Below are 14,612 nucleotides of genomic sequence, written 5' to 3'. Positions count from 1 at the left end.
TACACTCCTGGTGACATCAGCGGGAGCGAGGACACAGCAACGCAGGCGCAGTGGTTTTCTGACTTTAAAGTCAGAAATTCCAGAAGTGAACCGGAGGCGGGGCCGGAGCATTGGGGAGTGGCTGCGCCAACACAGAATGTCTGCGGGGGACCATTAGAAGCCCCGGGTAAGTTCAGCTCATTTTCCCCCCCGACCCCCCCCCCCTACAGTATCCCTTTAATGGGAAAGACTAACCAGCAAGCTCATGGTGACCCAGAACTCATTGGGGTGTGTAAGGGACTACAATGGTCCTAAAAGCCCCCTTACTAAGATGTTGGTTACAATGGTTAATTTGCATATATTCAGCAGTGGTGCCTGGGAGACATCTCGAGCTCACTCCAACCTGAATTATCGCAAATTTTTTCTGTTTTAGGAAAGCAAACTTTTGTTTTTAATGGGAAAGAAATGTAAATACTTACATTGTTAGAGGGAAGCACAAGATTATCCAAAGGTTCTTCCCACATACACCTCCTGACCACAGCTGGAGCCTCCGGACGTTCACATGCTCCTGTCAGTGCGTAGACGCAAGGAGCTCGCCTGGATAAAGCCCAGTGTGATTTACTCCATGCTACTGCACAGGCAAGATGCTTCCTGTGCCTGCACAGTGCTTCTGCCCTCGTTCTTACATGGGAGCCTTGGGTTACCTTGGGTAACCAGCAGTTAATGGTGAAGTGGAGGGGGGTGGAGTAAGCATCCAGGTTATCCAGAGGCTTACTTCTACTGAGGTTTATATTTTGACACAAGGTGCCCTTTAAGCTTCGTTCACATGCTAAATCAGCGCTGGACAAACTACAGTGGGCTGCATCCGTGCGCTGCAACTACGGCCAGCCAACAGGTGTCTGGATTCTTCTCATTACCCTCCTCTCCAAAGCTCATCTTAATGCTGATTCCAGCGTTGTGTCTCCTTGGCAACCATGCATCACATGACATGCCATCAGGATGTACCAGCATATTATATGCTGGCACGTCCTAATGGCGTGACATGTGATGCAGGGAGGGATCGGGAGGAGAGGAAGCTAAGGAATACGATCCACAGCATACGGCCCGTGCCGCGAAAGTTTGCCCAAGAGCCCTGTGCTAGATAAAACTCACCTTAGGAGGCTGATACCAATCACCTCTACCAAGAATCTAGCATGTTTACAGGAGCCCCAGTGTCTCCTGATTGCTTGACCAGTGATCAGCTCGGCGGATGGATCTGGCAAAGAGCATTGTACTCACTACAGCCAATGTGTGACATCGCTTACGTTACCCACTGGTTCCCATAATCAATCCTTGAAAAGATAGCTAAAGTATAATTTTCAGCCAGGAAGAGGCAGCCTTGCGGTGATGTTCCCTCCCCTTGGTGGGCAGAGAAGACAAGGGAATGAGAGGTTTATAGGTGGGAACTTTACTTCAAGCCTTTATCTTCCTGTATGAAAACTGGAGTTAAGCCAAAAGTCAAATTTTTGAGTGAGGGCTGGTTCACATTGCAAGAGCTTTTTAAGCTAGTGATTTGAAAAGCTGTTGCTAATGTAAGACTTTGTGGGAATTTTTACAAAATTACATCGCTCCAGTGAGAACACACACATAGGATTACATTAGCAAGAGCTTTTAAAATCACAAGCGCTTAGAAAAGCCCTTGTAGTGTGCACCAGCCCTAATTACAGAGACCGGGGGAATGAGGAGAACAGACAACACACAGAGGTATGTGGATCCAGCATGGACATACCTCTGTGCTTACCTTAGGAAGCTTTGTCTCTTTGCTCATAGACGTTCATGCAGTCTATATGCTGTTTTTATAGATCTCCATTCTAATATTAGTAAAATAATTTGATGAAAAAAATACTTTCTATAGTCATGTGATTTGTGCTAATGCATTGCTTCTCTTTGTTGCAGTATGAGCGTGGTGCTGCTACTAACTACATCACAAGGAATAAAGCGCGAAAGAAGCTTCAGTTGAGCTTACCAGATTTCAGGTTTGTGACACTGCATGTCCTTTAGGACAAAGTGTTGGGTAAGGGTAAGGAATGGGTAAGGGGTGCTGAGGCATTCTTATGCTGGGCATACATTGTTTCTTCCATTGTCCGCCCGCGGGGATCGAGCGCGGAATCGATCCGCCGTGGGGATCGGACAGGTTGAATATTATCAATCGAGCCATCCGCGGCTCGATTGATAACAACTATCGCGCCTTGTATGCCCAGCATTACGTTTATTTCAAACCTCTGGGTAGGTGGGGCATCAGATATCCAGAAGCACACTTTTTTTTTTTAGCAGATACGAGATTAAAAACTAACTATAGCAAGTACCTTGTCTACAGTGGCTTACAAAAGTATTCGGCCCCCTTGAAGTTTTCCACATTTTGTCACATTACTGCCACAAACATGAATCAATTTTATTGGAATTCCACGTGAAAAACCAATACAGAGGGGCGTGACTACCGCGCGATCAAGATGGCTGCCTGAGGACAGAGCTCCGATAGAGACTCCTCTTCCGCCTTGCCGAACAGACTCCCCTTCCAATGGCAACTAAAGGAAATAAGTCTGGACACGTCCAGGGATCCCAGGGCGACTCAAACTCACAACCTGGTCGCAGTATCCCCGCTATGTTCCGCAATCAGAAGCCGGAGGACACGACTCGTGATCCATCTAAGATGGCGCCGGCCCAATCCTCAGCACAGGCCGCAGACCCCACTCAAGCGGGCAAAACATCTCAAGATACTCCGGTGAGTGCCTAGGAGATGTTCTCTTACATGAAGCAGCTCCCCACAATGTTAGACATGACTTCGCTGGCCTCTGATATTAAAAGCAGCATGGTGGGAGCTTTACAGGACTTTAGAGAGGATCTGCAAAGCCTGGTAAAGCGCATAGACGATGTAGAGAAAGCTGGGGATAATAGGGATGCGGCCATTGAAGAATTACAGCAAGCCTCAGTAACACATAATCTTTACCTAATAGAGGTTAACAGACACCTTGAGGACCTTGATAATAGAGGAAGACGGAATAATATTCGTCTAAAAGGGGTCCCTGAATCGGTCCAGGCTGCTGATATTAACTCAGCCCTGCTATCTATCTTTAATAGCTTACTGGAGCGCCCTATAGACACCCCGATTGAACTTGATAGAGCACATCGTGCTCTCAAGCCACGAGGAGCTACCTCGGAGACGCCGAGAGACATTATTTGCTGCGTCACAAACTTCTCCCTCAAAGAAAATATAATGCACAAGGCAAGAGATCAGGAGGCTATTATGTTTATTGACACCGAAATCAAGCTTTTCCAGGACCTTTCCTTAATAACTTTGAAGAACAGACGTGCGCTTAAACCCGTGCTAACAGAACGCCGTAAACTGGGGATTACTTATAAATGGCGGTTCCCATTTGGGTTACTTGCGACCCGAGACAGCACTGCGGCCTTGTTACAATATCCGGAAGACCTGCAACGCTTCTATGACACTTTTCAAATGACATACATCGATGTGCCAGAGTTCTATGGAGAATTCAGACTACCGGTAGTTCTTCACCGCATGTACTACGCAGGAGCAATCACCCGGTTAACGGTCTGTGGCCTAACTTGCCTCCGCGTCGCAGGCGCAACACCCCTGACCGTAAGGACAATCGCTACAAAGCGGTCACTTCTCAACGGAGAGATCGGTCCCCCAGACGAAGAAGCAGGGAGGCTTCCTCTGATGACACGGGTGACTAACCTTACTACAGAAACGTTCGAATGCTACTCGTTAAAGTTGCAGGTTTACGGTGCCTTATCCCTTGGTTCTTTTTTTTATGCTGGGAGGCCTCACAGTTTACTGGTTCACCTATCTCTTAGTTTGACTTAAAGGGGAACTGAAGAGAGAGGTATATGGAGGCTGTCATGTGTATTTCCTTTTAATCAATACCAGTTGCCTGGCAGCCCTGCTGGTCTATTTCTCTGCAGTAGTATCTGATTAAAACCAGAAACAAGCATGCAGCTAGTCTTGTCAGATCAGACTATAAGTCTGAACCACTGAAACACCTGATCTGCTGCATGCTTGTTCAGGGGCTATGGCTAATAGTATTAGAGGCAGAGGATCAGCAGGGCTGCCAGGCAACTGGTATTGTCTAAAAGGAAATAAACATGACAGCCTCCATATACCTCTCTCTTCAGTTCCCCTTTAAGCTACGAAGCGCTTGTAGCTATATTTTTGATTGGATACTGGAAGTATCATAGATAACTTATCTTTTACTACTGCCAGCCGTGTCTTGATCTATATTATCATTATCTCTTTCAGATTGCTATTGATCTTTTATGCTTTCTCTGATCAATGCTTATGTTGACTAATACCCTTTTCTTATAGGACTATGAGACTTTATTAGTAATACTTCCTGCTCTCCTAAAACGATGCTTATGTGGATTAACCCTTTTCCTTACAGATTTTGAGACCATAGATAACCTTTGAATATAGCCGGTTCCCTTCTCCCTCCCCTTCCCTCATACCTACCCCCACCTACCCACCCTCTTTCCCTACCCCCCCCCTCTTTCCCCCCTCCCCCCCCCCCCCTTTTCGCTGGTGCTTGATCAGGATAAGGCAGGTAGCTAATAACATATGTTACTTTACTGAAGACGCATTATTGTACTTGAGGTGAGACCTACTGTGAGTTACCTTCTTCCTTTCTCTTCATACTTAGTGCCAGTAATAACCCCAGTTACATGATATAAATCAACTATGAGAATGTTCAGTAGCAACTAGAAGAATTCTTTTTGTGACTAGGCAAATGAGAGAGATAACTATTCTCAACTATCCACCTTCTGTTCTCTTGGTTTTAGATAAATTTACCTAATAATAACTTTTGATACTTCAAATTGGAAAATGTAATGATCATATGGGAAAAGGAAGCGGGTCTCCTCATATGGCTCTCTGTTCGTCTACATAAGGGCAATAAGTTAATACTCTTAAGTTAAGGGGAGTCATAGAAGCTGTTTTTCCTTTTGTTAAGAATTTATTAGAGGTGGAGGAGGAGCTCTTGGAATTTGGTTTTGAGCTATTTCTAGTTTTGGGATTTTTCTTCTCCTTTTTATTACTCTTTTCCTCTTTTTGGTAGACGTACGAAATATACTGTTTATCCCTTACTAGGTAAACCAATAGCTCCTCCTTGCATCCATTTTTGTTGTGTGGTGCCCACAGTTCCCACCAGGGGAGAGAATCTTTATACCATCCAGACTCCTGTCTAACTATAGCATAAGGTTCATATTGTTTTCAAACGTATTATCTCTTCTCCCCAACTCTTATCCCACAAACTCTACGGCATTCCTAACATATAATAGGAAGCCCGGTATATTTTCTCCTTTCTGATTGTGTCTCAATTTGACGCAGTTTTACCTTTTAGGAACTTTTTGATAACATAGATTAGATCGGGGTTGCCAGAAGAAGCACAAGATGTCAGTACGTGGACCAGAAATGATCCTCAAAGTAACATCATATAACATTAAAGGACTTAACATTCCAGAAAAAAGGACTTCGCTCCTGAATGAATTACATAGATTCCACACAGATATAGGCCCTGATCCAGGAGACACACTTTGTACGTGATAAAATCCCATCCTTCAAACATAAGGCTTATACTCAGATATACCACTCTACTAACTCATCTGGGAAAACCAAGGGAGTGTCGATATTATTACATAAGAGATTAATTTTTGAACTTTTAGACACACTGAAAGATGAGGAAGGAAGATTCCTTTTTTTAAAGGGGAAAATCCTGGGTGAATTAGTCACAATTGTAAATATCTATGCCCCCAACACGCGACAGTGCTGTTTTCTGGATCAGACCTTTTTCTTACTAAAGGGATTTATGGAAGGCAGATTGATTCTAGGCGGAGACCTTAATGTCCCGTTAGAACCATTTTTAGACTCATCAAATGGTACTTCCTCTTTACCCTTCCAAACCCTCAAGAGAATTAAAGGGCGTCTTCGATCCCTTCAACTACTTGATTCCTGGAGACTGTTAAACCCCTCGGGGAAAGATTACACATATTTTTCAAATCTACACCGCAAATACACTAGTATTGATTATATAATGATCATGCAAAGGGATTTAGAGAGACTTCTTGACGCTGAAATCGGACTGCAAACACTATCTGACCATGCCCCAGTACATACTAGATTGCGATGGGGCCTCTCTCCACATACACAATGGCTCTGGAGGCTGAACCCATTTTTGCTCTCGGACGAAGCTAGGAGATCTAAGATCAAAGACACTATCTTAAAGTATTTTGAGGAAAACGCAACAGAGGATAGTAATCCAATGATGGTATGGGAAGCCCCAAACCAGTCATTAGAGGGGTCCTGGTAAAGATGGGGGCTAGACTCAAAAAGGAAAGGGAAGAGGGGATCAACCTTCAGATGGGAAAGATTAAAACCTTAGAGGAAAAACACAAACAGACCATGCTTTTTACTGACTTGGAGGAACTGAAGAAAGCAAGAGAACACCTCTTAAAATTATTGTACCATAGAGCCCAACATATGTTCCTGATGGGGAAAAAGACTCTCTATCAGGAAGGAAACAAACCTGGCAGACTACTTGCCAGGCTTCTGAGAAATAGAAAGACTGAACTACAAGTCCACTCATTAAGAAAAAAAGACCAGACCAAGACCTATAAATTATCTGAGATGGCCCAAAGATTTGCAGAATTCTTCTCTAATCTATATAACCTGCCATCCCCCATCTCTCACATAGTTAGGCAGGAGAAAATACGTCAATTCCTGACTAAGTTTGGACTGCATAAATTGGAGTCAGAAGACATCAGACTGTTAGAAGACCAGCTGACAACTGACGAATTCTTAATCGCCCTGAAGCAAACAGCTACAGGGAAAAGCCCGGGTCCAGATGGATTCACGACACAATATTACAAGACCTTCCAAGGAATCCTAGCTCCCCACTTTATTGGCACTTTTAATAACATTACCAAGGATAAGAAGCATTCCCCAGAACTTTTAGCTGCCCATATCACGGTAATACCCAAAGAGGGAAAGGATCCTTTAGCATGTGAAAGTTACAGGCCAATATCTCTGCTAGACATTGACATCAAGTTGTTTGCAAAAATACTGGCCAACAGATTACTTCCTCATATACCATCCTTGATTACAGTAGACCAGGTTGGTTTTGTCCCTGGGCGCGAAGCAAGGGACAACACTATTAAAGTCTTAAATGTCCAACATTGGCTTTCTCGGCGTCGGATGGAGGGGATGTTTCTCTCCACCGACGCTGAGAAGGCCTTTGACCGTGTATCATGGGACTACATTTCTAGCCTTTTAGCTGATCTGGGCCTGGGCTTAAACATGCGAAGTTGGATTGTTCTATTATATAGTGATCCCTCTGCCCAGGTCAAAGTCAATTGTACCCTCTCAGAGAGATTCAGTCTTAAAAATGGGACAAGGCAGGGATGTCCCCTGTCCCCCCTCATTTTTATTCTTTCTCTAGAGCCTTTTTTAAATGCAATAAGAGCCAATCCTTCCATTCATGGAGTACTCATTGGGAGAAAAGAATATAAGACTGCAGCTTTTGCTGATGATATATTTTTCATCACTCAACCCTTAATCTCACTACCTAATCTATTGATAGTTTGCAGACTTTGCGGTCATCTCAAACTTAAAAATTTACTTTACTAAGTCTTTTGGACTGGACATCACCCTTCCTCAGAATGTCTACTCCCTTTGCCAGCAAAATTTCCCCTTTAAATGGGCATCAGAGAGCTTTACATATTTGGGAATTCAGATCCCCTCCAAATTTTCAGAGGTATTCCGACTAAACTTTGAGAAACTCATACGTTCTACGAAACACACCCTGGAACATTGGGTGGATAAACCCCTCTCCTGGTTTGGCCGAATGGCCAGTATTAAAATGACCATACTTCCTCGGGTACTCTACTACCTAGCTACTTTACCAATCTACATTCCCAAAAAATGGTTCCTTTCCCTCCAGGGCCTTGTATCCAAGTTCATATGGGGAAGTAAACCTCCTCGGCTCAAAAGAACTAAGCTGACATACCCCAAAAATAGTGGGGGAGCAGGTCTTCCAGATTTTTGGAGATATTACCAAGCAATTCACTTGACTAGAATAATTGACTGGCATTGTAATGAAGCTAACAAGGACTGGGTGACAATGGAGAAACAATTCTTTACATATGACATCTCTTGGTTACCCTGGAACTCAGATCTAGACAGATCAGCTTCCTATTATCTTGATCTCAAAACACACCCCTCTCTGGGTTTGGAAGGTGTTGTAAAGAAACTAATCTTTCCTCTGTGACTGGCCCTCTTTCCTCCATAAGGTTTAGGAAAGCTTTTCCACCGGGGAATGATTCGAATTTCCTCCATAATATCCAAAACCTACAGGATCTCTTGATAAAGGATTTGTGGGTTAATAATAGAGTGATAGGGTATGATACACTATCTCAAGACTCCTCACGGCGTCCCCCATTTTGGCAATATCTGCAACTCAAAAGTTTTCTCCTCTCCCTGAGTAAATCATCTATTCTAAACAGGAATTTGACAGACTTTGAACAAATAATCGTTCACCAATCACAGCTTACTCATGTAGTTTCAGAAATGTACCGTCTACTCCTAGACTTATCCCATGGACAAACTGTACTTTTTAAAGATGAATGGGAGACTAGGTTACAGATTACGATTAAGGATGAGGACTGGGAGAAAGTATGTATCATGACACATAAAAGCTCCCGTAGTGTATTAATACAGGAAACGAATTTCAAACTACTATCCCATTGGTATAGGACACCAGCTCTTTTACACCGGTTCTTCCCCTCAATATCAGATCTCCGTTGGAGATGTGGTGAACTAAAAGGTGATCTGCTTCACATTTGGTGGCAATGTCGGAAAATCATTCCATTTTGGAGACAGATACATGCCCTCATCAAGGAAATTGCCTCTGAATGTCTTGATTGGAAACCAGAAGTGTTTCTTTTACATTTATCTAAAGAAAGTCTCCGATCTTACAAAAAATCCTTGGTTAAACATTTATTAAACGCCGCTAAAGCATGTATCCCTCTGAAATGGAAAGATCCTGATCCACCCTCACTCTCCCTCTGGTTCCAGAAAATCGAATATATTGCCAAAATGGAGGAGCTGATGCACTCCAAAGAGGAGAACTCAGAGAAATTCTTTATCATGTGGACACAGTGGTTTGCTTTCCAGGAAAGTGATACCTATCAATCCATTGTTATGCCCTCACCTATACGGCCTACTCCTCCCGTCAACACTAGTATGGATCCTCCTGGGACTTACACATCTCCTACTTAACCACCATTTTAGAAAGTGACTCCTGTTATTTTCTCCCTTTCTGTGTATAAGGCTATAAAGTGTTATGTTTCATATAACTGGCAACCCCATCTACCTATCTACCTACCTGTCTTGAACTTTTTGACTCCAGATATAAGATATGAACCTGGCATCAATGACCTCCTTATAATATCTTCTCCGCTCACATGCATTATGAAGAAAATGTTACTCTTTATGAGTTCTGCAATGCATCATTCGATATGTTTTTTTCCTTTCTTTGTTTCTGTTTCGAACAAGCAAACAGCCAGACTAAGACTCTAATAAGAAGGTCTATGAGATGTATATTGCATTTTGTACTATGCTCAATGTTTGATCATGATGCAATGTGATTGTAGGTTGGATGCCCTACTTTGTTATCAATAAAAATTGTTTGAAAAAAAGAAAAACCAATACAAAGTGGTGTACACGTGAGAAGTGGAACGAAAATCATACATGATTCCAAACATTTTTTTTATTTCATTTTTTTTTTTTTTAAATAACTGCAAAGTGAGGTGTGCGTAATTATTCAGACCCCTTTGGTCTGAGTGCAGTCAGTTGCCCATAGACATTGCCTGATGAGTGCTAATGACTAAATAGAGTGCACCGGTGTGTAATCTAATGTCAGTACAAATACAGCTGCTCTGTGACAGCCTCAGAGGTTGTCTAAGAGAATATTGGAAGCAACAACACCATGAAGTCCAAAGAACACACCAGACAGGTCAGGGTTAAAGTTATTGAGAAATTTAAAGCAGGCTTAGGCTACAGAAAGATTTCCAAAGCCTTGAACTTCCACGGAGCACTGTTCAAGCGATCATTCAGAAATGGAAGGAGTATGGCACAACCGTAAACCTACCAAGACAAAGCCATCCACCTAAACCCACAGGCCGAACAAGGAGAGCGCTGATTAGAAATGCAGTCAAGAGGCCCATGGTGACTCTGGACAAGCTGCAGAGATCTACAGCTCAGGTGGGGGAATCTATCCATAGGACAACTATAGTCATGCACTGCACAAAGTTGGCCTTTATGGAAGAGTGGCAAGAAGAAAGCCATTGTTAACAGAAAAGCATAAGAAGTCCCGTTTGCAGTTTGCCACAAGCCATGTGGGGGACACAGCAAACATGTGGAAGAAGGTGCTCTGGTCAGATGAGACCAAAATTGAACTTTTTGGCCAAAATGCAAAACGCTATGTGTGGCGGAAAGCTAACACTGCACATCACTCTGAACACACCATCCCCACTGTCAAATATGGTGGTGGCAGCATTATGCTCTGGGGGTGCTTCTCTTCAGCAGGGACAGGGAAGCTGGTCAGAGTTGATTGGGAAGATGGATGAAGCCAAATACAGGGCAATCTTGGCAGAAAACCTCTTGGAGTCTGCAAAAGACTTGAGACTGGGGTGGAGGTTCACCTTCCAGGCCAGCAGGACAACGACCCTAAACATAAAGCCAGGGCAACAATGGAATGGTTTAAAACCAAACATATCCATGTGTTAGAATGGCCCAGTCAAAGTCCAGATCTAAATCCAATCGAGAATCTGTGGCAAGATCTGAAAACTGCTGTTCACAAACGCTGTCTATCTAATCTGACTGAGCTGGAGCTGTTTTGCAAAGAAGAATGTATTCACAAGATAGAGAAAAGTACCCAATAAACAGCACCAGACCACTCCAATTATAATCAAATTACAAAAATCTTTATTAATGAAAAAACTACCATAATAAAAACAATGATAAAAATCACCACAGGGTGATAGCAGCGGTAACCATAATGTCAATAATAATGATATTATAAGAAATAGTCAACAAAATTTCAGAATGTCCTCACACTCCTAATATTTCATACAAATAAAAATACATCAGAGGATAACCATAAGTTCTCAGTATACAATTGAAGAATCAATCCCACATATAATTATATATATATATATATATATATATATATATATATATATATATATATATATATATATATATATATATATATATATTGCAACGTGATAATTTATAAAACTATTCAATAAAGCCAGGTGTATTCATGGAGGATAAAAGAAGAATGGACAAGGATTTCAGTCTCTAGATGTACAAAGCTGGTAGAGACATACCCTAAAAGACTGGCAGCTGTAATTGCAGCAAAAGGTGGTTCTACAAAGTATTGACTCAGGGGGCATAATAATTATGCACACCCTACTTTGAAGTTATTTATTTTTTAAAAATATTTGGAATCATGTATGATTTTCGTTCTACTTACGTGTACACTATTTTGTATTGGTCTTTCACGTGGAATTCATGTTTGTGGCAGTAATGTGACAAAATGTGAAAAACTTCAAGGGGGATGAAGACTTTTGCAACCCACTGTATATATCTTATCTAAAGTTTAGCTGGTTTACACAGTGAATCTAACAGTACATGATTATTTCTTCCTGTGAAAGAATGAGAGCAGCCATATTCTGCTTGTCATTATTACACAGCCAAGCTGCTCTGCATCTCCACCCCTCAGCCTGTGAAAACTCCACTCCCCTCTCCTCCCCTCGCCGTCCCCATGCCTCTGAAATTTCGAGCATGCTTCAGCAAAAACCTCCTCCTTCCCAGGCTGAGCTCCCATGCACTTGCAGCATGGGACTCAGAATGCCTAGGCGCTGGAGGAGTTGGGGGCGTGGATACATTCATTTACATGCAATTAGGTAATAAATAAAATTTAAAAAAGCATTTTGGGGGAGGAATACCCAATACACTATATGTAAGGGGCAGAAAAATTAAGGCAGCAAAAGTTTGTCTCGGATCCACTCTAAGGCCACATACACACATCAGACCATAGTCTTTTGAAAATGAAAGATCACAGACCAATTTTACCCCCTTCCATGTAGTATGAGAGCCATACCTTCACAGTCTTTTCTATGGAGCTGAACTCCCCATCAGAAAAAAAATCTTTGCAAGATGCTGCACACACAGATGCTGTACAGACACAAAAGATCAGTATCTGCAAAATATCTTTTCCTGCCAAAGATCCGTTCCTGCAAATTGCATTCGTAGTCTATGAGATCTGCAGATCATCATACACACCTTGTTTAACTGACATTCATCTGCAGATCAGACAATCCTCTGCAGATCTGAAAATCTATCCTGGTGGATCTGATCTGCAGATGAATGTCTGTTAAACAAGGTGTGTATGATGATCTGCAGATAGACTATGAATGCATTTTGCAGGAACGGATCTTTTGCAGGAACAGATCTTTTGCAGATACTGATCTTTTGAATGTCTACACAGCATCTTTGTGTGCAGCATCTTGCAAAGATTTCTGTCTGATGGGGAGTTGAGCTCCATAGAATAGACTGTGTAGGTATGGCTCTCCTACTACATGGAAGGGGGTAAAATTGGTCTGTGATCTTTCATTTTCCAAAGACTATGGTCTGATGTGTGTATGAGCCTTAAATGGGCTTCCAGATTCCACTGTAACTTTATCCCCACAAGTGTGGAACATTGGGTGGAAATGAGCACGTTGTTTTGACATGGACATAGATGGGGGGTTTTGCAGGAAAACTTTCTGCCCTCTCGAAAAGCCCCAAATGTCATGGACTATGTGGTGTTGTCCAGTTGGCAGGGCCCAATGCTGGCTGGCTCAGCTGTTTTGTCATAAAGGACTAACAGAGGCTTGAGATTAGGCATGCCACATTTTTGTGGTCTGCTCAGCATGCTGCATCAACCCAAATAAAGAAAATAATTGGGTAAAATTTTGGTTTATGTGCCAGTACCTACTGTATAGTACACAACATATTATTACAAGAAAATATGTAACATATTAATAAAAATTTAAAGATATGTTTATAAAGAGTCAGTATAAGTCTGTCTTTAATGTGTAAGAGAGTTGAGCTGAATTTCCATTTAAGTCCAGCGATTGCTTGCCTTGCAAGTTTTTTAGAGTCTGACAAAAGAAAAGCGCTATACAAATACTGGAATTATGAATTATTACTACAATTTACGATACACCAATCAACATGATTGCTTTCAAATTTGTGCTTGTTCAGTTTTGGAATTAGTCAGCCTTGAATCCTTTTTTTTTTTTTTTTTTGCATTGAATACAAAGTTTGCTGTTGCCCTTTCACTGTTGTGAAGAGAGCTGCTGCATTTGATTTTTTTTTTTTTTTTTTTTTTTTTTTTTTTTTTTTATCCTTTCCTTAGGCGGCTCTGTATTCTAAAGGGCATCTATCCTCATGAGCCCAAACATAAGAAAAAAGTCAACAAAGGATCTACAGCCCCTCGTACATTCTATCTCTTGAAGGACATCAAGTTTCTGCTGCATGAACCAATTGTAACAAAATTCAGAGAATATAAGGTGAGTATGAGAAATGTGTAGTACTTTTTCTAAAAATGTATAAAAATTATCCATATAGTTTGTGTGCAGTGATTTTCAATATTCCAGAAAGATCAGCACATGGAGTGCACATTTATTGGCTTGTAGACGGGCAAATGCCCGAAACAGCATTAGGCCAGTGTCTTTGTCGCCATGATTTGAGACACATGCGGATTGTGGACTTTGGACTCTGCTCCCTCACGGACTTGCTATACAAGGTGGCCAGCAGGCATTTTATGGACTGTGGGTATCTGACGCCTATCTACTGGTCCTTGTTGAACATGAATTGTATTATATGGAAAGTTTTACATTATACACCTGCGTGGCTAGACCGTTGCACCTCAGTTGCGATCAGAGGAGTGCGGCTGGGTACTTCTACTTTGCTGCAGTGATTTTTCAATACATGCCAAAGAATCCTGTAGTGCAAGGGGTTCTGAAAGATCCTTGTACCCTGTCCAGTAAACTGTCTGTTTAGTCCTGGGTTAGAAATAGCAATTCAGAGAATTATAAGGTTTGCTTCTTGAATATTTAAAGCCCCTGTCAACGTTCTTAAGTTTTCACACAAACCCCCTTCTCCCTATAACATAAGTATAGTCTTAATAGTTGTATCATGTTAAAAACCTTAGAGGAAAGCAGAGACGGGGGCGATATAAAAAAATGTATACGTATCTGGGGCTTCCTCCGGCCAGATCACTCCCACGCCACCATCCTCCGCTGCCTGAAACTTCCGTAAATTGCCCCCTGAAGTCCTCTGGTCCAGGGCATACTGCGTAGGCTGGCTGTGAGCGCTTCCGTGGCAGGGAGCGTTCTGCGCCTGCGTGAAAGTACTGTGCAGACTCAGAACGCTGCCAGCCACGGGAGTGAGACGAGGGAATGCGAACAGCCTGACTGCGCCTGTGCCGACTGGCCTCGGCTGAAGGATGGCGGCATGGGAGCGATCTGGC

The 14,612-nt window shown here is 42.4% G+C and overlaps 1 protein-coding gene and 1 long non-coding RNA gene across 2 annotated transcripts in view; one reads left to right on the top strand and one right to left on the bottom strand.

Annotated features, from left to right (window-relative positions):
* Positions 1-14,612, top strand: part of PES1 (pescadillo ribosomal biogenesis factor 1) — a 94,981-nt gene that overhangs the window by 759 nt on the left and 79,610 nt on the right. Inside the window, exons 2-3 of the mRNA XM_068240569.1 lie at positions 1,915-1,994; positions 13,497-13,650. Of these exons, the coding sequence (XP_068096670.1) occupies positions 1,915-1,994; positions 13,497-13,650 (234 nt within the window). The remainder of the gene's footprint in view (positions 1-1,914; positions 1,995-13,496; positions 13,651-14,612) is intronic.
* LOC137521407 (uncharacterized) overlaps positions 1-14,612 on the bottom strand; it is a 91,396-nt gene that overhangs the window by 73,257 nt on the left and 3,527 nt on the right. The window lies entirely within an intron of this gene.

Source organism: Hyperolius riggenbachi, chromosome 1 (genome assembly GCF_040937935.1).
Source record: "Hyperolius riggenbachi isolate aHypRig1 chromosome 1, aHypRig1.pri, whole genome shotgun sequence".
Classification (NCBI taxonomy): Eukaryota; Metazoa; Chordata; class Amphibia; order Anura; family Hyperoliidae; genus Hyperolius; species Hyperolius riggenbachi.
This window is presented reverse-complemented; position numbering and strand designations above follow the sequence as displayed.